The sequence below is a fragment of the Opisthocomus hoazin genome, chromosome 23 (genome assembly GCF_030867145.1).
Source record: "Opisthocomus hoazin isolate bOpiHoa1 chromosome 23, bOpiHoa1.hap1, whole genome shotgun sequence".
NCBI lineage: Eukaryota > Metazoa > Chordata > Aves > Opisthocomiformes > Opisthocomidae > Opisthocomus > Opisthocomus hoazin.
Window position 1 is genome coordinate 163,534 of NC_134436.1, and position 24,875 is coordinate 188,408.

General features: G+C 42.7%; 1 protein-coding gene across 1 annotated transcript in view; it reads left to right on the forward strand.

The window, feature by feature from the left end:
• Positions 1-24,875, forward strand: part of LOC142363988 (uncharacterized) — a gene marked incomplete at its 5' end in the record, with an annotated part of 39,131 nt that extends 14,256 nt beyond the window's left edge. Inside the window, 19 exons of the mRNA XM_075441912.1 lie at positions 5,558-5,584; positions 6,273-6,393; positions 8,653-8,824; positions 9,591-9,803; positions 9,905-10,049; positions 11,484-11,690; positions 12,736-12,840; positions 13,937-14,089; positions 14,425-14,673; positions 15,180-15,392; positions 15,881-16,093; positions 17,399-17,560; positions 19,221-19,349; positions 20,681-20,769; positions 21,019-21,142; positions 21,250-21,458; positions 22,302-22,410; positions 22,790-22,962; positions 24,731-24,875. Coding sequence (XP_075298027.1) covers positions 5,558-5,584; positions 6,273-6,393; positions 8,653-8,824; positions 9,591-9,803; positions 9,905-10,049; positions 11,484-11,690; positions 12,736-12,840; positions 13,937-14,089; positions 14,425-14,673; positions 15,180-15,392; positions 15,881-16,093; positions 17,399-17,560; positions 19,221-19,349; positions 20,681-20,769; positions 21,019-21,142; positions 21,250-21,458; positions 22,302-22,410; positions 22,790-22,962; positions 24,731-24,875 — 2,958 coding nt within the window. The remainder of the gene's footprint in view (positions 1-5,557; positions 5,585-6,272; positions 6,394-8,652; positions 8,825-9,590; positions 9,804-9,904; positions 10,050-11,483; positions 11,691-12,735; positions 12,841-13,936; positions 14,090-14,424; positions 14,674-15,179; positions 15,393-15,880; positions 16,094-17,398; positions 17,561-19,220; positions 19,350-20,680; positions 20,770-21,018; positions 21,143-21,249; positions 21,459-22,301; positions 22,411-22,789; positions 22,963-24,730) is intronic.

The following is a 24,875-nucleotide window of genomic DNA, read 5'->3' on the forward strand; positions in this document are numbered from 1 at the left end:
AAAGTGACAGAGCTGGAAGTGCTGGGATGCCTTCTGCTTTCTTAGGTCTTCTGGATACCAGCGTAGACTCAATAACATGAGACCTACTAGCAACTAATACTGAAGCCTAATTTAGTTTTAGCTTTAAGGTTCGTTTTTATTTATGATTGCATAAGAACAAGTAAAAATACTTGCACTGAAAGCCTTTGTCTAAAGTTGTTCTCTTCATACTAAAAATATGTGTGTATTTTTTTTTTTTTTTAGTTTGTTTAGCCTCTTTCCTGGGGGAATAGCAATAGGGTGTTCATAAAATTATGAAATTGGGAGTCTTGGTAAACATTATCATGTGGGTATGAATCATAAAAATGCTGCAGTTAAGCTTTCATTCCGTTGCCATGAGTTAAACTGCTTAATTTTAAATTCATTGAATGTTTGGAACTATCATAAATGGCTTGCTATATTCGATACTGGCGTATGTGGTTGGAAGTTTTCAAACTATATCAGACTTAGAAGCATCAGCTTCTGTAATTTCTAGTGTATAACACTTAAGATATTCTGAAATGTGTCAAGACTCAAACTCCTAGAAAACCAGGAGAGGACTTTTGACCAGTCTGTGAACAAAAAAAAGCAAGAATTTGAAGTTGGAGAGAGGGAAAGATTGCTCTGCAGATAGATTCGGAGGCCTTAGGAGGATGCTGTGACTGGAGTGTCGGCAGCATTAGCATTGTCATGTGCTAGGGGAATACATGGCTCTGCAGAATGCTATTTAGAAAGTCATCCTTCAGAACTTGTTTTCTGTGTGGGTTTTGATTTATAAATATTCTTGGATTTATGGCTGTGCAGCCTTGAACAAAACTAGTGTTTTTAAAATTTCTACAGGAGTATAATTGCCTACAACTTTTTTTGGGGGAAGGGAATTATGCAGAGAATGGAACTGCACAGAGTTTGTATACCAAGTACTTCTAAACACACTATTGACAGCTTGGAATGCACCAGGTTGAAGAGACTTCTGTGAGCCTCTTGTCGAGCCTCCTTTCAAAATATGCTTCCCTTTAAAGCTGAGTTTTGAAAACCTTGTGTGATGAAGATTATACAACCTTTCTGCAAAACTTTTCCTGTGCTTAACCACTTAAACAGTCAAAAATAGGGGTTTAAAAAGTACTCCTTGTTTGTTTGGCTGTGTTTCCATAAGCACTTTGTGCCAGTACCTGTGCTAAAAGTAGTCCCCTTTTTGAGTTTTGTCATCGTAACAATTCCTGTGGCCACTCACTGGGCTTGGAGACTGCAGGCTCAAACTACTGTTCTGAAAGTCATAGAATCATAGAATGGTTTGGGTTGGAAAGGGCCTTAAAGATCATCTGGTTCCAACCCCCCTGCCATCAGCAGGGACATCTTCCACCAGACCAGGTTGCTCACAGCTCCATCCAACCTGGCCTTGAACCCTGCCAGGGAGGGGGCAGCCACAGCTTCTCTGGGCAACCTGGACCAGTGTTTCATCACCCTCATGGGGAAGAAATGAAGTCCATCTGGCTTTAGATGAAACAAGTTTCCTCTGTTTGTTGCGTGGCTGCATAACTGATATGAAGTGAAGGCACAGAAAAAAGCTGGGGTGGAAGATGTTGGTGAAGGGAAGGATGAGCTGCTCAGTCTAATGCAGTGCTGGCTAATTCTGTTTAAGTTGCTGGTTGAACTGGAATCTAATTCTCTACTTAGCAGCGTGATCAAATGGGACAGGAGTTTAAGATGGTGGGTGTAATCAGCTGCTTCGTGAGCCATCGAAGACTGTCACGATGAAGACTGGAAAAGTTTTTATTCTTTGTAAAACATAGTTCAGACACAGTAAAAAGAATAGGGTAGTGTCCTGAATAGAAGTTTGATACTTTGATTGTGCGCTTCATTCAATGCACTGCTATAGTAAGCACTGAATTAAGTATATGTTTATGAAAAATGCAAAATGTTCACGTAACCTAAACCGTTTTGAAAACACAAATGAGTCTCGCTTCTGTAACAATTAATTTTTATTTATATACTGCAGATGAAGAATGTCTAATCTACACACCTAACACTCAAAAGTTAGGAAGTGTCAGAATTGGTTATATTTAAGCAGCCCTAACTTGTTCCTGTTCACATATACATTAGAAAACTGTAGAGGGCTGGTGGTGATCCGTAGTATCCATCTGTACAGCCTTTGCACTGACCCGTGCACAAAGATGATGCTAAACAGGCTTGTTAAATAGACAGCAAGTCATGGATTTACTTTTATCCATCCTGTAACGAATAATTATCAGTGCTATGCATATTACTGAGACTTCTGAAAGTTGCATGGATTTTTTTTTATGAACAATTTGTATGCTGATGAATGAATAATTATCTTCCCGACACCATTCTGAAGTGTAGAGTTAACTTTGTCTCTTTTGCCTGACAGGCAAACCTTTACAGGGTGCTGTAGAAGTATTACAAACAAACGCAGCCCCCAGTTTGACACCTCAGGCCATGGCCAGAGTAACAGTAATGGTCTGCCATGCCACAAATGCTCACCATGTACGTTCTCCAGCGGCACTGGCTGTGAAATGTTTGGCTTACGCAAGGAGCATCACATAGGAGCTCTACTCATCCCTTCAACAGCCTTCTTGTGTCTGGCATTCAGCTGTTTGTCTGTGACACTTTTCTTTCCCAGCCGCCCTGTTTCATCACAGCTGGTGGCTGTGTGCCTGCAGAGGAAGTCCTGCGTAGCCCTTGGCACGTCATCCCCAGGCAGGGGTCCTGTGGGGAACGGAGCCAGTAACACAGTGTAACCACGGAGGGTGGAATTACAGCGCCGAACAGCCTGAATACTAACGTTTCCTAGTTTTTGAGTGTTTGAATCTGTAGCCACACTGTCTCTTTTCTGTTTAATCACAAAGAATGTTAAAGGTATTGTCTTGGGCACAGTGCTAGGAAGCGTGGGTGGGTGGTGGTGGTAAAAAGGTAGAAGAGAAGCTTTAGTGCTTGTGGGACTTGGCAGAGCTAGGTGAGACTAGGGTAGTCCCTTAAATTAGGAATTGAGTCTGGGCTTTCTAGAGCCAGGTGATGGAGAGCAGGGAGAAGCGCATGGCAGTGAGTTATGAACAGGCTCATCTATAGATTGAAGGTGGAATGAAAGTGAGCCTGAATCCTTGTCTGCAGTGTGCTTGGTTGAGCATCAGAACTAACACGTGTACAGTTCTAGTTGATGCGTAGCAAGGGAGAAAAGATGGAAGATATCTGTTGTAAATAACTGGAAGCTTTAGCTTCACATCCAACACATCTGCGCTCTAATGAATTTGGGGGGAGTGGGGTGGTAGTGTTAAGAACTTTACCAGTAAATCTGCATATTTTATCTGCACCAGGCATATTGTGGTTTATTCGGTTGTTAACCAGGTCATACATGGACCAGCTTTCTAAAGGCAACCATTGTGCTTTAGCCTGGGCATCTCAGACCAAAGGTGACCCACACTGGTGTCTGTTGGTCTGGTCAGCTATCCCATGCTCCTAGGCCAGCATAGGAGCCTCTCTTGCCTTTGCTCTCAATTATTCCTCTGTAGACTCAGGTGGTGTGGAGAAAAGGTTATTTAGAATGAAAGGGTGAGGAAGAGAACAAGGACAGGTAACTGGTGAGTGGAGGGGGGGGCTCATGTGTCCAGAGAGGGTTTTTGACAGATTAAGCAAGGAGGGTAGGGAGTAAACAGTCTTCTAAACTACTTGGCTTTGTGGCTCATCACTCCTGTGTGCGCTAAGTGGCATGGGAAAGAGAGAAAAGAATGAAATCGTGTTAATGCATGTGTTAGAGCTGCTTTAATAAGGTTCAGTAATGAGTCCTAATTCTGACTCTTGGGCTCTGCTTTAGTTTGGAAACTTTGTGTTTTTGAATGGGGAGGGAAGTCAGTGCAAAATGTAGAAATAACTAAAAAAAAGTTTGCATACACAGCTTTCCAAAAGAAGGAAAAGTGCTGGTTGTCACTCACTGCCTGGGGGCTGCCATGAACTTGCAGGCTCTCCAGGCTGCGTGAAGTTAAGGGGGTACTCTAAGCTGGACTGTGGCCATACCTGGACCCTATTCATGGTCAGATACCTGAAATGGGCAGGTGTGTTCCATCGTGGTAGTGTGCGAAGTAAAGTTCTATAAATAACTGCATCCATCTACCACCACTGTATCCAGTTCTAGGCATTCTGGTACTGTGTACCTCTGGTTCAGGTGAATGGAATTAGACTTTTGTTCACTTCCCTGCTCCTCAAAGCCTTCACATTCCAAACCCACTCTTATTGTCACTAAAATTCAGGTTTCTAGGTGGTGCCATTTTAAGCTTCAGAAATAGAAGCATAGAATCACTTAAGCTGGAAAAGACCTTTAAGGTCATCGAGTTGAACCGTAACATAATTACTGGTACTTGCAGGTTAATGATGGCTTTCAGTGACTGCATTTGCCTTTGTAGCTGAAATACTAAATTGTTTAATCTGTTTTATGAATTTCAGAAGAAATATAATTGGCTTTGAAGTACAGGATCATGGGTAGGCTCATTCAGACTGAAGCTCCCCTTGGTGAGGATTTCCCGGATGAGCTTTAACTGCCCTAATTGAAACACAGAAGTTAAGTGTGTGTCTGATTATGTTCCGTTCTGTTTCTAAGTGAGGACAGAAACGGACACCCTGAGGAAGCAGTCTATCCTGTCTGAAGATAAGCAAAAGAAATGCCTCTTAAGTTCCCAGGTGTACCTATCCTTCTCCAGTGATTTCGGAAGGAGCGGTAGCTTCATACTGAAACATCTAACCTTATTTTTAGATCCTGAGTTGTTTTCTGAGCAGGTATGATGCAGCTTTGCAAAATTCACATCACTTAGCTGAGTAAACTAAACCTTTGCTAGCTGCTTTGCAGAACTCTGTCAAAACCTGTTATTCTTCACTAAAACAGTGCTAGTTGCTAGTTAATTATATTAGTAGACATAAACGGAAGAAGTGTGCGTCTGTCTTGGTGTGAAAATTTCTTGTGGTCTGAGTTTCACCACCACGTTTTCTCCCTAGGCTCTCTGGTGTGAAGCTCAAGATTGTTAAATTTGCTGACTGAGACAAGGGAATAGGGGAATTGAAAATTTCTGCGTTTCTGCAGAAACTGCAAATTTGGATTTTGGGGATTTTTTTGTTTTGCTTTATTACACTCATGTTCCATTTACCCTTTTTTCTGGCAAAAGTTAAAGGTATTCCAGTTTTTTAAGACTTTGCTTCTCATGTGGACGGTAATTCTTGAAAGAAAGCTTCTGTCTTGATTGTAGGATTGCCTTTCTTAAGTACTTGAAGTACAGGGCAAAAACAAAGCCACAGGCTCTGTAAGTATTGCTTTCCTCTTGGTTCTTTCATAACCTTTTTGATTTTTGAAAAATAGTGATGATCTTATCCATACAAAAACACCTTGCAGTGACTAAGGCTGTCGAGACAGTTACTTGGTGTTGTGGGTTTATTTTTGTTGTTGTTTGTCAAAACTGTGGAAAGCAGGGCTGCCGGAGGCCCGGTCAGTCTGACTAATTGAAGTCTTGCTTGTCTTGCAAGCCCCCCTTTCTGTTTGTTGGAGGACCAAAATTCCAAATTTCTGAAGGTGAGACCAGTATGCGTGGTGGAGATTCTGCTCTTAAGTGATGGTAGTACCAAGTGATAGCTCTCAAAGCATTTCAGGCTGCTGTTGCGTTATCTATAGAGTTTGCGCCTGAAGACTTGTGGGGTTTGACCAAGTGGAAGCTGAGACACTGAGAGCTTTAAAAGGGAGATATTTGCCATGCATTCTTTCCAATTCCATGGGTCTTCCAAACCTAAGAGCTGGAAACAGTGTTTATCATAGCTACTGTTGTTCATTGCAAACAGAGTTCCAAAAGTGTAAAACAAAGGCTGTGCTAAAACCAGACCTCCTGTGTGTTCAATTCCAAGTCTCGCTTTCTTGGAAAACAAGTGTTCATGTCTCTGTACGGTTCCAGTTGATCCGTAGTATTGACAGGTCAGTCACTTGAAATGAAATCTGTATTATATCTGGTGTATGAGACCTCTGTATGGATTTTGTATATTCAGTTATTTGTGTTGCTTAGAGACTATTGTTGTGGAGTCTCCTTCTCTGGAGATATTCAAGACCTGCCTAGACGTGGTCCTGTGCAGCCTGGTCTGGGTGACCCTGCTTCGGCAGGGTTGTTGGACTGGGTGACCCACAGAGGTCCCTTCTAACCCCTACAATGCTGTGATTCTGTGATTCAAATTCTATTGTAGAAGTTATTCTTTCTCCCCTTTCTCATGGCTAGAAAATGAAGCTGATGGAGGATCGAATTGCTGAACGTACTTCTCAGCTGGCTGAAGAAGAAAAGGCCAAAAACTTGGCCAAACTCAAGAACAAACAGGAAATGATGATCACTGATTTGGAAGGTTTGTTCTTGCTACATTTGCCTGTTAACAGGTTGTACATCATGCGAGAAAGGAGTGGATCACTTATTACAGTGTATGCAGTATCTGGTCCAGTCTGCTAAGTGTAACCTTATATGTAGATACCTTAATAGCTGTTGCTTTTATCTAAATCTTGAAAGAACAATTTATTGCTTGCAAGCCTTGTTGCATTTGGCTGCTCAGACTTTCTCGTGTTTGATTTGTTAGCTTTTCATTTTTGAGAATCCATTTTATTTAATGATACACTCCAGAAATTCATGTTGTTGCATGCATCCCTTAGTAACAAGGTAAAACATCTGTCTCTTGGGAAGGCACTACACTTTTCTGTAATAACACATTAGAACAACATATTTCTGGAAAAATATTAGTAGGCATTCCTTAGTCCTCTAATATTTTTTGAATAAGCAAATCTGAATTGTTCTGCCTTTCTTGATGCTTTGTTTACCTAAAATGTTTCAATTTCTTTGGCCATTTATTTCTGATTGTTTTGCCTGTGTTGTCACGACTGAATTAGCCCTATATGTAACCTTTCATGATGTTATGGTGGGTTTTTTAATTACTTATGGTTGTAAATAGGTATTGTGCATCATTAATAAACTGCCAAGTCAAAGTTGCAAAATATAAGGCAATGTTGCTATCTGCCCTAATTTGGAAATATTTTTTTCACTTACTGTTATGGGTTGTCTTGCTACATATTTTAATACTGATGCGCTTATGGAAAAATACCAAAGTTTAGTCTTATCTGTGTAGGAAGGTATTGAAGTAATACGAATAATAGATGATTGATGAACCTTTTATTTAAAAAGCCTATTCAGGGACTTTAAGATGGGCATAAGTAAGTTGTACTCATTGGAAAACAATGCTTGAGTAGTTGTGTACTTAAATTGGGACTAGTGTTTCTGAAGATACTTGACAGATGTGGTTGGTTATGGTGCTGTTCCCAGAGTGATGACCTTAGAAATGGAAATTAAAGCTTAAATATAAGGCATGCAACTGCTTGGCTAGTAAAGCACAGTAAAATGATACTCTTTGAGACAATTCAAGAAGCCATGAAGGTCACTCTGCTAGGGTCTTGACACAGGTAAGTACTGAAATTTGGGGGGGGGGGGCAACAAAAACCCACAAAACCCCAAAAAAACCCCACTAATTCAGTTTACTGTGAGTTTTCCCCATTGCGAAATTGTGTCTTATGACACTCTTCTGTCACCTGCCAGAAATATAATGTAAAAACAGAGAAAAGTGCTATTTTTTTTTTTTTTTTGAATGAGGAGCTGTTTAGAGAAAAACAATGTTACTTTAGATTGTCTGGAAAATCCCAAATATCCCTCGGTAGCTCTAAGATACAATTCTTGAACATGGCTCTGTTTCCATGTAGAAGATGTCCTGATCTTGTAGCAGGCTTAGGAGGGGTGTGAGAAACCCCTGCACTGAGAACCCACAAAGTATTGAACAAGTCTAATAACTTACATTTATTCTAATAGATGTTGAATTGTGCTAATGCTATGCTAAGCAAAACCTTCCTGTGACTTCAATATATTACATACCTGGTCACTAGCTAACTGTAGACAATGCAGCCAATAACTATCTTAATCAGACCACAGGCAGATCATCTAAATGTATTTTATTGCTAGGGCACTGATAACTGGATGGTTTTCACAAAGAAATACCTTAGGGCAGGAGTATCTTGGCTACACAAGGAAATTACTGGAGGCTATCAGGGTTGCAAAGTCTTGCTAAATATCAATGGGATGTGAGTTAGTGGTACAGATACTTGCAAAAATTGTTTATCCAAGTTTTCTTTAAGTTACACTATTTTCCAGTAGACCTTTTGGAGTCTAGCCTAGCCCTTCCACAACTATGCAAGCCATAATTTTTTCCAGTCTGTAGTTCTTCATTTTTGAATCCTGATGTCTGCGATCACCTGGCCGAGCAGCTCAAACTGCTCTTCTGTTAGATTCTATTCCTTATTTTTCTGTCAACATGTGATTATGTTTGTTACCTTAACTTCAAAGTTTTTTCTCCAGTCATTGACTTTTTCTTGACTTTCTATCTGAATCATGCAGTTCTACTTTGCTATTTCATCTTTCCCAGTCACCCTTCCAGCTGCAGTCTGGAGAAAGAATTGACACAATGTATATTAAACATCCCACCCTTCTTGCTGTCCCATTGCCCTGCCCCTGAACCTTCTGAGGATAACAACAGGAAAAAATTGCTTACAAATATAATCCTTTACTTCCATAGAGCGCTTAAAAAAGGAGGAGAAGACCCGTCAAGAATTAGAAAAAGCTAAAAGAAAACTTGATGGTGAAACAACAGACCTACAGGACCAAATAGCTGAGCTGCAAGCCCAGATTGAAGAACTGAAGATCCAGCTGGCCAAGAAAGAGGAAGAACTGCAGGCTGCTCTTGCTAGGTCAGATCATGATGGAGCTTTATGACTACAGAAGTGTGGTAGAAACCTACTTTCCCAGACAGAATTTCAGCTGACTGCAAACTGATGAGTTAAAACTGGGAGTGTTCAAGCAGAAGCCAGTTCATGTTTGTACTACAGCACCTCTAGACACCTGTGTGTTTTGCGTAGACAGGGCAAAAAAGGAACTCAATCTTTCATCACCATCCTTGCTCTATAAAGTTCCAAAACCAATGTTTCATCAGGGCTTAATAGCACTTTGACTCTGGAAGCTTTTTAGTCTCCCAGAGTTCAGCCTCAGGAGGGGGAAAAAACATGTAATCGTCGAGAGTGTTCCTTAGTTCGTCCAAATACTGGATAATGTCTGTCCAACTCAATCAAAGATCTGTGTGGTAGTCTCGCAGCCACATGTTATAAACTAAACACCACCTGAGTTTTCTGAGTAATGATCTATAACTTTGCAGGAAGAGACAGTCCTACAGACAAGGGTGCACCCTTGGGAGTGTTGAGGTCTACAAAACTGGAATACCTGAATGCAAACTGGAAAGCTTGATCATTCCAGTAGTGCATCTGTTGTGCCTGGGGCACTGCGCTCATTAGGATCTTGAGAATAACAGTGCAGTAGTGGCTTTGTCTGTGAAATTTTAGGAGGTGGATTTTGTTCAAGTGGGAAAGTTTTTTTTTTTTTGAGTACATAACTTATACTAGACTTATGAGAAGAGATCTGAAGCTATGAAATATCATTAACTGTTGTGGTTCTGTTTAACAGAGGTGATGAAGAAGCAGTTCAGAAAAACAACGCACTGAAAGTGATAAGAGAGTTGCAGGCTCAAATTGCAGAACTGCAGGAGGATCTTGAATCTGAGAAGGCATCTGGCAACAAGGCGGAAAAGCAGAAAAGAGATTTAAGTGAAGAGCTGGAGGCTTTAAAAACTGAAGTAGAAGATACCTTGGATACCACTGCAGCACAGCAAGAGCTGAGGTAGGATCATGTGTCTGTATAAGCAGGCACCATTAAAATTCACCTTGAATTTACAAAAGACTAAAATGTTGATTTTTGATAACTATTGATGCTTCCTCTAGGACAAAGCGAGAGCAGGAGGTGGCTGAACTGAAGAAAGCAATTGAAGAGGAAACCAAAAACCATGAAGCACAGATCCAGGAAATCAGGCAGAGGCATGCTACTGCCCTGGAAGAGCTCTCTGAACAACTGGAAGAGGCCAAAAGGGTGAGCAGAAAATTAATTACAGAAATACATTTTTCAGCTTCAGGACTTTTATAAGTAACATAAGTGGCGTGGTCACTTCCAGTGATATCTGCAGATCTAAATTGTCCTCTGTACATACTTAACTACTGCAGTTGAATCAAATATATCCTGCTGGTTTGAACATATAGCAACTTTTCAGATAGATGCCAAGACTATCTAAAAGTGTTTGTTAGACCTGGAAACAGTGCACCTAGAGATAAGTTGATGTAGTACTTTTGTCGGAATTCTCGAGCAGCCTATGTGCTTATTTGGTGAAAAGCAGTTCTCTGCCTAAGCGACCTGCGGAATGGTTCCAAATAAGGTAATTGTCATGTCAACACTCACAAATAACAAACTGTGAGTACGGGTAGCGTAAAAGTTCTTCCAGCCACTCTTCACTTTATGCTTGTACCGTGACCTCCAGTGCTAGATATCTGTGGAGTATCTTGCTGATTTGCAGAGTTATATTGTGTCTCTGGTAACCCCTGCCAGAGCAGAGGAAGCGGCACACCTGGACAACGTGGTTCCTACTAGTGCAGCTTCAGTGTCTTTGTTCAGAAGTAGAATTAATCCAACACTGCCAAAAAAAAAAAAAAGTATCTCTAGCTTGTAAAATTTTATTTCTAGTCATTCACAGATATATGGGTGGACAGTTTATATACTGTAGTAATATTTTTGTGTAGGAATATTTCAGAAGCCTCCTTAGTTTAAAATACTACGTGAGAAATATAGTAGTTAAATCTGATGAAAATTATAGTTTATTCACCTGAAAATCTTACGTGTTTCCTGTGGTCCTTATTCATTAAATATTCTCAATAAGAGCATAAAAAGACAGAAAAATACCCTACAATCTTAAACAAAGGTCCTGTGATAAGATTGTCAGTTCTGGCAATATAGTAAGAATGGCACTTAAACATCCCTTATGGCAATTACTACCTTTTTAAAAAGGTTTTTGACAAATGTCAGTGCAGTGGTGAAAACTGCTTTATTATGCACCTCCAGGCTGCTATGCCTACTAAAATCAGGGCAGCTGTAGCTGATATCTTTCCTTTTATTTCTGTGAGATGAGCCATGCTGATCTGTTAATGGGCACATTCCTTCCTGCTCAGTGCTACTCACATGGTCCTTTCACAGCACTGACATCCCAGATCTTACTGAATTCATAGAAATATCTTCTGGTCCTCGCTGTTACCTGTGATATCTGAGAGTGGATTAACTTGCATTACCTTAATTTTTTTGGCTAACATATGCAAAATGTTACACAGCAGGATTTTAAATGCTCCCTACTTACAACTTGCTGAGCAGTTGTTTTATCTTTGAGCTTATAATCCTGATTTGCTGGACTGAATATTTTTAGCAGAAAACTTTATTGATATGTAAAAAAGTGTTGAAGTTCTTCCCTTTTGTTTTTCCTAGTTCAAAGCAAATCTTGAACAAAACAAGCAAGGCCTAGAGTCCGACAACAAGGAGTTGGCCTGTGAAGTGAAGGTACTGCAGCAGGTCAAGGCAGAGTCTGAACATGAGAGGAAGAAGCTCGATGCTCAGGTGCAAGAGCTAACTGCTAGGGTCACAGAAGGAGAAAGACTGAGGGTGGAGCTGGCGGAGAAAGCTAACAAGCTGCAGGTAAGGCTGTATGGAATTCCTAAACTGCTGAACTATACACAAGAAAGTAAAAGCTTTAACCATATACAGAAGTGGCTAGGAGGAATGACTATCAAAGATGCAGCTAGGTCTACAGGAATGGGGACTGTGGTTGATGAGGGAGGCGATCTCAGTCATGTACTCGTGTACTTGAGGGGCTTGAAAGTGGTGACACACCTCAGATAGCTGGAGAGCCATGACATGAATCCTGAACTTTTTTGGACTATGTAAGAATCACAGTGGCTTTGAAGTACATGGCTTCCCATTTTGGAGACCAAATCCTGTAGGAGGCTCTGCTGACAGCTGGCCTACAGGTTTTTGGCTTGGATGTGGAGTTGAGTAGAGTGGACTGAGCTCATTTGTAGGCTTGAGCAAAAATGTACTGATTGATGATGGCCACACGTTTCCTTTTGTGCTTCAAAAGGAACTTGACAGATAGGGATTGCAAGTAAAGGGCTGTTCCTCTGCGAAATGGAGAAAACAGACAAAATGCAGTCAGAGCTGACTTCTTAGCCACAGCAAAGAGTATTATGAGTAAATCAAGCTAAAGTGCTTGAAAAAGGGAATGGCCCCATTCTTTTTGGGGGAAGCGTTTTGGCAGTCTCTCACTGTATATACAAGTAGCACAGCCTAAAATAGCAAGAATTGGCACCTGGCATTGACCTTTTCTCTTGCAGTGATGCTTTAAACCCAGCTGCCACCCTGATAATCCTTGAATTAATGGTACTGTAAAATACACGGTCCTATAAAATACATGATCCTATAATGAAAAATATCTTTAAATATGATTGTAGATGTTGGAATGACATGCTCTGCTAAATACCATGGCTAACTCTTATTATGTTCTGTCTTAAGTTCAGGACTGACACGTTTCTAACCAAACTTCAGTATTCTTAGCTTGTTGTACCTGGGATGTGTTGTTGTCTTGCCTTCCACGGAATTTGTTTAGGTTTTGTGTTCCGTGTCAGATGTAGGCTTTGCCATGGATCTGCTGCGCGTTATTACCTTTAGACTGCTTGCTTTGCAGAACGAGTTGGATAATGTCTCAAGTCTCCTGGAGGAAGCAGAGAAGAAAGGTATTAAGTTTGCCAAGGATGCGGCTAGTTTGGAATCTCAGCTTCAGGATACACAGGTGTGTGTGCAGTGAAGCTTGAACTTAGCGCTGAAGCTTTGTTCCTCATTGAAATGCTAACTGCATAACAGAAAATACATTTTCATTCATGGTTTGGAAAGCCCCATGGGTAGAAGCTGTATTTCCTATTGAAGTCTAGTGAAATGCGATGTATGATGATTGCTCAGCTACATGTGGAGCCAGTTTTTCATTATCTAAGATTTACTGCTTGATAGACTGTAGCCTTTCAGTTTCTCTTTTTTATTTCTTAGTCTCTGTGGGAGATAAGCATTAAGTCAAAAAAACCTTTCCAAGTAGGATGTTAATGCAAATAAGGTCCTTGGGGTGTGTGAAAGGCACGAGGGACAATACCCTGTCTTTTACTGACTTAGGCTGAAGTTCTTTACTGACTTCAGCTTAAGTTGTTGAAACTGCCAGTGTTTGCTTTTTGGGTTAAATAGTGCAGCTTGATACATGTATTCATCACTTAAATATACTCTTTTTTTTTTCCCCTGTATAAAAATGCTAATGGTGACTATTCGAGTAATGTTCATTACAGTTGGAGAGTTCTGTGAGGAACAGGGTGAGGGAAGAGAGGGCTGGTGGTTACACTTTTCATTAGTCTCAGTTATGACAGAAGTTTCCACTGTCAAATTACAGCTGTCTTTAAACTGACCTTTACATTTAAGCAATGCAGTGAATCTTGAAAGCATGCTGTCATTGCAGGATTTGTTGCTATATATTCGTCTCAGGTGGTTTAAAATAGGGACTCTATATGCTTGTCGGAAAAGAGAGATATATTTTGAAGGCAACTGCTGTGCTTGTCCCTTTGAAGATAGAAAAGTATCATCCATTGGCTTCTATGAACAGACAGTGGCATGGATTCTCTGAGAAATACGCTTCATAAAGGCTTAAGTGTGCCCCAAATGAATGAGCAGTACCTTTTTGAAAACCCAAATTACGGATGGCTTCATAAGCATGTCGTTGTACAAAACTGCTGAGAGAAAAATAATCAAACCTGAACCTCCAAGTAGAGTAATGGAGAGTGGTGGGCCAAGGCCACACTTAACACGCTATGAACCAAACTGAATTTTGAATATGCCTGTTTGTGTAACAGGAGCTGCTTCAGGAAGAAACCCGCCAGAAACTCAACCTGAGCAGTAGGATTAGGCAGCTGGAAGAGGAGAAGAACAACCTGGAAGAGCAGCATGAAGAGGAAGAGGAGGCCAGAAAGAATTTGGAGAAACAGATGCTTGCCTTACAATCACAGGTAAGCTGTTGTACATGGCAAGACTTCTGTAAGGGCTGCACGTTCCAGGTGAGATGAATTGGTGTCCTAAACCTCTTGGAAAAGTGTCATGTAACTGGCACGTATGCTCGACCACACTTTGGAATAAAATTTTCCATGGACTTTCTCAATTGCCATAGTGACCAGTACAACTAACTGCAGTGGACAGGACTTTCCCCTACTTGGACTCCTGTTAGCTCATAATTTTTGTGTTACTCTAGCTAGCAATAACACCTAGTTTTGTGTTTTTGACTTGTTTCCTTTCTTTCCTTTTCATGATGTACCAAGGAACATTATTTTCTTTTATTTAATTTCAGTTGGCTGATGCTAAGAAAAAGGTAGATGATGACTTGGGAACCATTGAAGGCTTGGAGGAAAACAAAAAGAAATTACTGAAGGACGCGGAGTCCTTAAGCCAACGTCTAGAGGAGAAGGCAATGGCTTATGACAAACTGGAAAAGACAAAGAATGGCCTGCAGCAAGAGCTGGATGACTTGATGGTAGACCTAGATCATCAGCGCCAGATTGTTTCTAACCTGGAGAAAAAGCAGAAGAAGTTTGATCAGGTAGTCTAGTTTCCTGTCATCTTGCTGATTTCTATGATTTTTAAATGGCATCTTGTTTGTGTTGATTGATAAATCTTTTGGGAGCAGCTTGGCCTTTGTTAGGAGTAACTTGTTGCTTCTAATTTCAGTGAGCTAAATGCCATCTTGGAGTCTTGTTAGATCAAGTAATAAGCTCTTTATATACAAAAAAGAAATTGTATTGGAACAAAAACTTCAGACTATTATTGTAATCCCTCAGGATAGACTAAGAAAGGGTGTGAAGACTGAACGATGGAAATAATAGGAAAATTATTTCATCTTTATTAGTAGCTTGCTTTCCTCACCTCATTCCAGAGTAGCTGTAGCTGTTTTCTTACTAGCCTTTGGATCAAGACTGAGAGACTAGACAGCTTCTGAATGCCAGTTAAACTTAGAGCATTCACCACTTCAGTGACTAAAACACCTCTGAGGCAGGAAGGACCTGATTATAGAACTGATGAGATGGATTAATTGTTTCTTATATTCAGATGCTGGCAGAAGAAAAGAACATTTCTGCCAGATATGCAGAGGAAAGAGATCGTGCTGAAGCAGAGGCAAGGGAGAAGGAAACCAAAGCACTGTCTCTGGCTCGGGCTTTGGAAGAAGCCCTGGAAGCTAAGGAAGAGTTTGAAAGACAGAACAAACAGTTGCGGGCAGATATGGAAGACTTAATGAGCTCGAAAGATGATGTGGGCAAAAATGTAAGTAACTTTCCAGACCCTATTTTGTTATGAACTGCACAGGGAACAACACAGGAAAATTGCCTGGTTGGAGAAGTGTTTTTGACACAAATATGGAATGTTTTGAGGCTGATTTGTAACCCAGAATTCTGGAGGAATTAATGCTCAGAACAAGAGGGTGGTCTCTATTAAGATGAGGCCTGTTCAAAAGATGTGAAGACTTGGAGAGCAACAGTTGCTGGCCAAATGCCTAATGGCACTTGTGCTGGATTTAAGAGCTTGTCTTACTACTACTACTTTTTCTCTGTGAATATTGCACAGCTCATCTCTCCATTCATCTGCACGGATGTTTGTTTGGTTCTCTAATCTGTATCTTAGAGATGCTGCTCTCCCTGTTCTGATTGTCCAGTTTGGAGCATCACAAAGTGTGGTGTACTGAGTTCATATAATGTCTACTTTTGCTGTTAACTGCTGATTTTGAGAGGGTCTGATTAATGTTTGTGGCTTAGGTCCATGAACTGGAGAAATCAAAAAGAACTTTAGAGCTACAGGTTGAAGAGATGACGACTGAGCTTGAGGAACTGGAAGATGAACTGCAGGCCACAGAAGATGCTAAACTTCGTTTGGAGGTGAACATGCAAGCTATGAAAGCCCAGTTTGAGAGAGATCTGCAAGCCAGAGATGAACAGAATGAAGAGAAAAAGAGGATGCTGGTTAAACAAGTATGTATCTTACTGTGCTTCATAGCGGGAAGGGCGTGATGATCTTTTGACAAAGCTCTATGGCTTTGAGAACTTGCTACCAGGAAAATAAAACTCTGTGCTTAAAGATCCCATCCTATAGAAGTCCCAAGCATGGATCTTTACCAACAAGACAATAGGTCTTGTTGTGGATTAGCCACTGTTCATGTTAGTCTGCCAGTGATGGTCCTCCAATTCAACTGTACCTTGCCTCCAAAGCACTCAACATGCAAGTAGATTTGGCTGTTGCTGCATGGGTGTCCGTCAAGCCCGTCCTGTTTGGTGTACAGCAACAAATCCATGGATGCCGACATAGACTGAAAGACTGTGATTAAGTGAACAGTTTCTTAAATGAAAAACGTAGCAAAGATTCCAGATTTGCCAGACTTGAGTCTCTTCAGATCTGCCTTATGATACTAGAATTCTAAAGAAATGCCTTTAAAATTTCATGCTTGTAGGAGAAGATAGATCTAAATTAACATTTCTAAAGCTTTAAGGAAAAAGCACCTAATATTTCAAGATTTATCACAAGAAAACAAAAACTTACTGAGAATTACCTGTATAGAGATCTCCTAGATATAAATAAAAACATTGACCTGGAAGGCTTTTGAAGTTCCCTGCAATGCTGAATTGCTATTGTCTTGCACTGGACAAGAGCTCCTGACCTGGCATGAGGAGGGAGGCTTGATTCAAAAGAAACATATTCCTTCATGTTGGTAACCTGTGGCACTTCTGGCTCACTTTTATTGTTGTATGAGTTCATCTTAGTTCTTGTTAGCTGCTTTCTTAGATACTTTGCTTCTCTGTTTTCTTTTGAAAAAAAGAAAAGTTGTTGGTGTATACATTCTAGTAGCACATCTGTTTCAAAGAGAATTATTTCTTTTTTTTTTTTCTTGAGAGTGTGTGGTGATTCTATGTCGTATTTTCCTCTTAGTGGTTCGATCAGAATTAGCAACATCTGCCCCCAAGTCATACCTAAATGTAGACAGATGTACTGGGCCAGAAGCTGATCATGAAGTAGCTGAACAGATGAAATGGAAATGCTTCAGATGCTGAGCTCTTTTCTTTATTTTCCTTTTGTCAGTTCAGAGATCTCTGCTTCCAGTTTGTGGATTTTTTTGCCGTCTGCAGTGTCTTCCCATGTAGCTTGAGTTCTGTAGGCTCTTCGAATCGAGTAATGCTAATTCTGATCTGCAAAGGCCTTTTGGATTCATCAGCCATTTTGTTAGGATTTTGTGTTTGCTCTGTTCCTGGAGCTTGAGCCTGTTAAATCCCTTGATTTCACAGGTGCGAGAGCTGGAGGCAGAACTGGAAGATGAGCGCAAACAGAGGGCTCTTGTTGTGGCAGCCAAGAAGAAAATGGAGATGGATATGAAAGACCTGGAAGGTCAGACAGAAGCTGCAAACAAGGCTCGAGATGAAGCAAGCAAACAGCTACTTAAGCTCCAGGTAGGCACAGCAAATCAGCTGAGCTGCTTTCCCTCCTGCTGACAGTGTGTCAAGGGTGCTGCTTTTCGTTACATGCATTTGTAGTGTGAAGGCAAGAAGGAGTATCAGACTCAGCTATGCTGGCACACGTCACAGTATCTGGCCTGAACTTATCAGCCGCTCAAAACTCCTCTCATCCTTTTGTTGCTAAGGAGTTAAGATTGTCCCCCACGTACTTCTATTCAATAGTGATCATTTTCAACGCTTTGCATAAGGATTTACTGAGGATTGCTTTTGAGGCTGAATCTTTAAAATTTATGGTTGTTTGTATCTTTGAATTTACTGATTTCAGCTCAGCTCTTGCTGATTGCTACTTCCTCTAGTTGAGGAAGCCAAAAATGCTCCAGAGAAATAGGAGGAGTAAATTTTAGTTGCTTTGAAAAAGCTCCAAGATGCCTATTCTTTTTAGATTGGCAAGAAGAATCCAGTACTTGTGTCAAGGATTTATTTCCCATTCCCAGAGAAATACTCCATCTTTAGTAGAGGTCAGTTTTCCCAAGGCTTTCAGTGCCGTGGCCCAAAGCTGCAGGAGTATGAGGCCATGGCAAGACCATGTAAAGCATAGAGCAAACTGCATTGCCTTTCTGTCCTGTCCACTCTATTCCTTGGCAATCCTACTTCAACTGAATGAGGGCAATTCTGGAACATGGTCCAGGCGCTGGATGAGAAGGGAATGGAGATTAAAGCAAGAAATGCTGGTACCTAGCAGTAGCGGCTTCTCTATTCCCAGAGGCTGAGTCAGTTACAGAGTTCATACCTGATCTCTGTACACTTTCATGCAAGCACCTGAAATAAGTGCTCTCATGACTAATGGTATTGCGAAGATGCAGGTACAACTTAAATGCAGTTTCTCTAGCTTTATTCTTTTAGCATCTGAAGTCAAACTTGTGTGAATTAAGATATCAGTCTGTGTTAAGTGTCTTACGGGAAGGATAAGTATGTGCTTCTACGTTATATGTGCAAAATGGTGAATTGTGGTACTTCTACACTGAGAAGTTTCTTACCTTGAGTACTTGTAATAGGTTTTATCAGTCAATTTAAGTAAATAGGTTTGTTTTTTTCCAAGACAATTGCAAGAGCATTACCTATCTACTACAAAGGTATCTCTACTACCTCTACTAGAGGTTTTTTCCTACAAGAAATATACTAATAAATGAAGTGAAGTCTTCTAATGGGATATTTCTGATGAGGAGTGAGTGATGGAAAGATGAAAAAAATGAAGGTTTTAGACTGAAAGAGGGTAGCTTTAAATTGGATATAAGAAAGAAATTCTTCACTCTGAGGGTGATGAGGCACTGGCCCAGGTTGCCCAGAGAAGCTGTGGCTGCCCCCTCCCTGGCAGTGTTCAAGGCCAGGTTGGATGGGGCTTTGAGCAGCCTGGAAGGTGTCTCTGCCCGTGGCAGAGGGATAGAACTCTGATCTTTAAAGGTCCTGTCCAACCCAAACCATTCTATAATTCTATGAAAATAAGAACTGAAAATAAATATATTTAAGTGGAATGAAGCCACTTTAGGAGGAAGGTCTTGCCTCCTAAGGGCAAAAAAGCTTCAGAGCTACTAATAAATCTTGTGGTTGTCCTGCTGTATCATGGCTTATTCTTTCCTCTGCTCTCCAATTGCAGGCTGAAATGAAAGACTACCAGCGGGAGCTAGAAGAAGCCCGTGCATCCAGAGATGAGATCTTTGCACAGTCCAAAGAAAGTGAAAAGAAGCTCAAAGGTCTTGAAGCAGAAGTACTCCAGCTCCAAGAGGTGAGATTGAAATCCAAGAAATCTGTTTTTCTTTCTAGAGAAAAGGGGAAGGCCAGAGTGTGTTTGTTTTTTTTTTAAAAAAAAAAAGTAAAAAGCCATCCAGTGAGTTGAACAGAAAAGTGGGAGCCTGGAGATGTTTCTCTTCCTCTCTGCCCCAGGTCATTAGTGAGCTTCTTATAGCTTTGTAGGAATCCTTCTAGTAGTCTGGACTTCCTTTCCCTGCCTGGGTAGCAGGGAAGCCTTACTACTGCTTAAACAGATTTCAAGCCTCACTAAAATTTGCAAGGTGGTTTGAGAGTCTCTGGAAGCTGTGGTGCACAGTGTCAGTACTAAAACTGGTCACTGGAAGTATATAAAAACCTAACAATCTCTCCAGTACCTCAGTGGACCATGTAAGTCTGTGGAGGTTTATCTCTCTGCTATCTGAGGTCCTCATCCCTTTCTTTTACGGGCATCTGTTCCCTCATTGTTGGCAATTCATGTAAGAGCTTCAAGTCGTGCTACATATCGCTGTCACTTATCTCCGATTATCTCCGTTGTCTGCCACAAGGTTAAACGTTTGAGGTTTGAAGGCAACAGAATTGCCTTGTGTGAGAGACGGCCTCTTTTTGCCCTGTTAACTGCAAAGGTTGAAGCAATCACTCAGCTTACACTGCACTTAATGTTTGAGACTTTTACCTACAACTTACTAGAGCTTCTCCATGTCATTCTTTCACAGACTTCAAACTTGTCAGTCTTGCACTTGCAGTGCATTAGATTGTGTCCTTCTTGGTGAATGTCTGGGTGTTTCTACCACTCAATACAATTTCACAATACAAGATTCAGCGCTGTTATACTTTTGTGCTAAAAATTCATTTTCTATACTTTGCTTTCAGTCATGCTACGTACTCTGTAGGAACCTAAAAAATTTGCTTAATTTCGTGCTCACGTTATACTTAATGAATTAGAGCATGTGACAGAACGGTTTTCTCCTCCTGCTTAGGGCTTGAATGTTACTGGCCTTTTCAGGGGACGGGGAGAAGTAAATTCATAGTAGTCATGTGGCAGTTACGGGAGGAAAAGATCAAGGTGATGCGTCCTGCTAGCTTTTACAGCTGTTGGTTCTGTTTATCCATTAAAAGACCTCGGCGATATCACAGAATCACAGAATCACAGAATAGTAGGGGTTGGAAGGGACCTCTGTGGGTCATCTAGTCCAACCCCCCCGCCGAAGCAGGGTCACCTACAGCAGGCACTTCACAGCATCTCCCAGAAGTTATTAGAAGGCATAATTGTTTGCAGAAGTTTTGAGATTCCTAATGCTGTAATGAATATTTCCTAAACCTTCACAGGAGTTTGCTGCGTCTGAAAGAGCTCGTCGTCATGCTGAGCAAGAAAGGGATGAGTTGGCTGATGAGATTGCAAACAGTGCTTCGGGAAAGTGAGTGATCAAATGTATTAATTGTGCATCTGAAGAACTTCAGGCACCAGCAGCTGCAGTTCTTGGTAGCCTGCTTGCAATTTCTGTTTTGACCTGTTGTCCCGATAAAAATTCCTTCTTGTTACGAACAGAATTGCTTACACAGTAGCTTCTCGTTACAGTTTGGAATGTCTAAAGTATCAAAAGCAAAATAGCCGGTTGCTTTGTATCAGATCTGAGCGTGTCTTGACCCAAATACTTCTTTTCTAGGTCAGCGCTGCTGGATGAGAAGCGCCGGCTGGAAGCTCGGATTGCACAATTGGAGGAAGAGCTCAAGGAAGAGCAGAGCAACATGGAGCTTCTCAATGAGCGGTTCCTAAAGACCACGTTGCAGGTGAGTCCGTTGGTGGCAATGCTGTAGGGGCAATCTATGTTTCAGTGTGCAGATAAGTGGAGGATCTGAATAGCACCAAATGATCTTCTATCCTTCTCCTCTGAAAGGTTGACACGCTGAATTCTGAGCTAGCTGGGGAGCGGAGTGCTGCCCAGAAGAGTGAAAATGCACAGCAGCAGCTAGAAAGGCAGAACAAAGAGCTGAAAGCCAAGTTGCAGGAACTGGAGGGATCTGTGAAGTCGAAGTTCCAAGCAACAATTTCTACTCTAGAAGCCAAGATTGTGCAGCTAGAAGAACAGCTTGAGCAGGAAGCCAAGTAAGGAGAAAAAGAAAAAAAAATCTTTTTGCTTGTGTTTGCCATGTCTGAAACCTCTGTGCCTTAGGTTTTTGTAGGGCTGAGATATGAGCTTCCGGCAAAGGCATTGGGGTTTCTGATCAGGAAACCTACTGTTTGCGGGACACATTTTGACAAGAGAGCTGCAAAGTAACTGGGGTTGAAATTTTCAGAAACGATTTGCTCCGTAACTAAAGCTGCTGAATTAACTCTGGACATTAACCAGGTGAATATGTTGACTGGTAGTCCCAGGATGCACAAGGTGATGCAGAATTTTCTTGAGACAAGATGAAACATCGCCTTGAGACACCTGGTCTCTTTGGTTAGAGGAAGCCAGTTGAAGAGCTTAGGTGTGACAGCTTTAGTTGGTTGAGATGAATCCTGTACTCTGCAGAAGTCTTTCTGCAGTGAGCTCTTCCTGTCTATCCTTGTCATCTTGGTCCTCCAAATATATGTATTTGTTTTAAGCTAGTTCCTCCCAGAATCTGAAGGTCTTATAACAATCTTTGTTCTTTCTGTGCTTTTGGCTCTATGGGAGGAACATTTTACTGGTTAGCAATAACTCTGTAAGAAGCACCTTGATATCCCTCTTTTGAGCCTGCATACCATACTGGTATTGCTCCAGTACTAAGGCTTCATGTTTTCAAAGCTGCATCCCAGCCAACCACCAGCACGCTAAAACTGTTGCTGCTGTTGATGGTGGCAGGCGTGTTAGGAGAACTCAAGTATCAGTTACACCATGAGGCGAGAGCCTTTCAGAAGGAACAGATTTTGTCTTCCTGGCCTTCAAGTACTGGGACAAATGACGGCTTTTGATTATTCTAGGGAAAGAGCAGCTGCTAACAAACTGGTCCGTCGTACGGAGAAGAAATTGAAGGAAGTCTTCATGCAGGTGGAGGATGAGCGTCGACACGCAGACCAGTACAAGGAGCAGGTAGGTGAAAGGGCTTAGCTTTTGAGGCCTATTTCTCAGAAAAGGTAAATAAAACCATACTTTAAGTAGAAAGGGCTTGCTAAGAAGCATGTTAATGAAAAGATGTTGGGGAATCTATCTTGATGACTAAACCACTAGAGTAGTTCCCAGTGGTCAAAACCTCCCCGTGATAGCTCTGATGTGACGGTCCGTTACGCATCCTGGTCTCCCAGACCCAGGAGCTCTGCAGTGTTTCCAGGAGCCCGGGCTGGAGTCTGCAGTGAGGCTGTGTTGGTTCATCTCCAGCTGGAGTGGTTGTGTGGACAGGACGTTGGCTAACTCCTGGTCGTGGCGTTGCAGCTGTCTAGTTTGATCCTGAGTCCCTGGGTTTATATTTCAGATGGAAAAGGCAAATGCCAGAATGAAGCAGCTCAAACGCCAGCTGGAGGAGGCTGAAGAGGAAGCCACACGTGCAAATGCTTCCCGACGTAAACTACAGCGTGAGCTGGATGATGCCACAGAGGCTAACGAGGGCCTGAGCCGGGAGGTCAGCACCCTGAAGAACAGGCTGAGGTAGGTGGTGCCAGTGGCGGTGGGCAGGGTTTGTCTGAGCCCTCGTGTGCCCACAGACTCTCCGCAGTGCATCCTTGGGGAGTATCCAGCTGTGGCGCTGCTGGTGTTAGGGATGTTCAGCTCAGGAAGTGTGGGCTGGATGAGTGCTCCGTGCGGTGGATTGAGAACTGGCTGAATGGCAGAGCTCAGAGGGCTGTCATCAGCGGCGCCGAGTCTGGTTGGAGGCCAGTAACTAGTGGTGTGCCTCAGGGGTCAGTACTGGGCCCAGTCTTGTTTAACTTCATCAGTGACCTGGATGAAGAGACTGAGTGTACCCTCAGCAAGTTTGCTGATGACACCAACCTGGGAGGAGTGGTAGATACACCAGCAGGCTGTGCTGCCATTCAGCGAGACCTGGACAGGCTGGAGAGTTGGGCAGAGAGGAACCTGATGAGGTTCAACAAGGGCAAGTGCAGGGTCCTGCACCTGGGGAGGAACAACCCCAGGCACCAGTACAGGCTGGGGAGGACCTGCTGGAGAGCAGCTCTGCAGAGAGGGACCTGGGTGTTCTGGCGGACGACAGGTTGACCATGAGCCAGCAGCATGCCCTGGGTGCCAAGAAGGCCAATGGGATCCTGGGGTGCATCAAGAGGAGTGTGGGCAGCAGGTCGAGGGAGGTTCTCCTTCCCCTCTACACTGCCCTAGTGAGGCCCCATCTGGAGTGCTGTGTCCAGTTCTGGACTCCCCAGTTCAAGAAAGATGAGGAGCTACTGGAGAGAGTCCAGCGGAGGGCTATGAGGATGGTGAGGGGACTGGAGCATCTCCCCTACGAGGAGAGGCTGAGGGAACTGGGCTTGTTCAGCCTGAAGAAGAGAAGGCTGCGAGGGGACCTTAGAAATGCTGATAAATATCTGCAGGGTGGGTGTCAGGAGGATGGGGCCAGACTCTTTCCAGTGGTGCCCAACGACAGGACAAGGGGCAATGGGCACAAACTGAAGCTGAGGAAGTTCCAGCTGAACACGAGGAAGAACTTCTTCCCTCTGAGGGTGACGGAGCCCTGGCCCAGGCTGCCCAGGGAGGCTGTGCAGTCTCCTTCTCTGGAGATATTCCAGACCCGCCTGGACGCGGTGCTGTGCAGCCTGCTCTGGGTGACCCTGCTTGGGCAGGGGGTTGGGCTGGGTGACCCACAGAGGTCCCTTCCAACCCCCACCATTCTGTGATTCTGTGATTTTTCCAGTGGCTGGTACCAATCCCTTTTTTTCCCATACCCACTCCAGTGGGAATGTCTCAGCATTTTCCTTGAGAGCAGCTCTTGGAGATCAAGGTCTCTACCGAATACAGATGGGAGACAGCAGTGGTGAGGTTGCTGCAGAACAAAACCATCTCGGGGGTAGACAGAGGCTTATAGGAGCGGCAGGAGGGGTGCAGCGCAGCACTGCACAAACGAGTAGTTGGTATTATTTTAGAGACCCTGCTCTGTTTAGGACTTGGTCTGTGCTCGGTGCTTGTACAGAGGCAATATTTTAGGTTGCTTGGGACTTGCAAAATTAAGATGATGGTACGCGCTAAGCAGGAATACCAGAATACCGGAATGTTTGTGCACAGCCTGCCTTCTCCTTGGTCAGAGAAGGGGTTTCAAGACCCTGTGTGTGAAATTTGCCCCGTGGCTGGGGGCAAACTGTTCCCCCATGGTTCAGTGCAGAGGTCTTCCCAGAGCAGCCACCAGCATGGGGCCGTGGGCTGTGGGCGAGCCACGACCCTTCATGGATTGTCTGGTTGCTGTTCGCAGGAGGGGGGGCCCCATCACCTTCTCCTCGAGCCGATCCAGGAGACGCCAGCTGCACTTCGAAGGGGCCTCGCTGGAGCTCTCGGACAACGACGTGGAGAGCAAAGGCAGTGACGTGAACGAAGCGCAGCCGGCGCCCGCCGAGTAG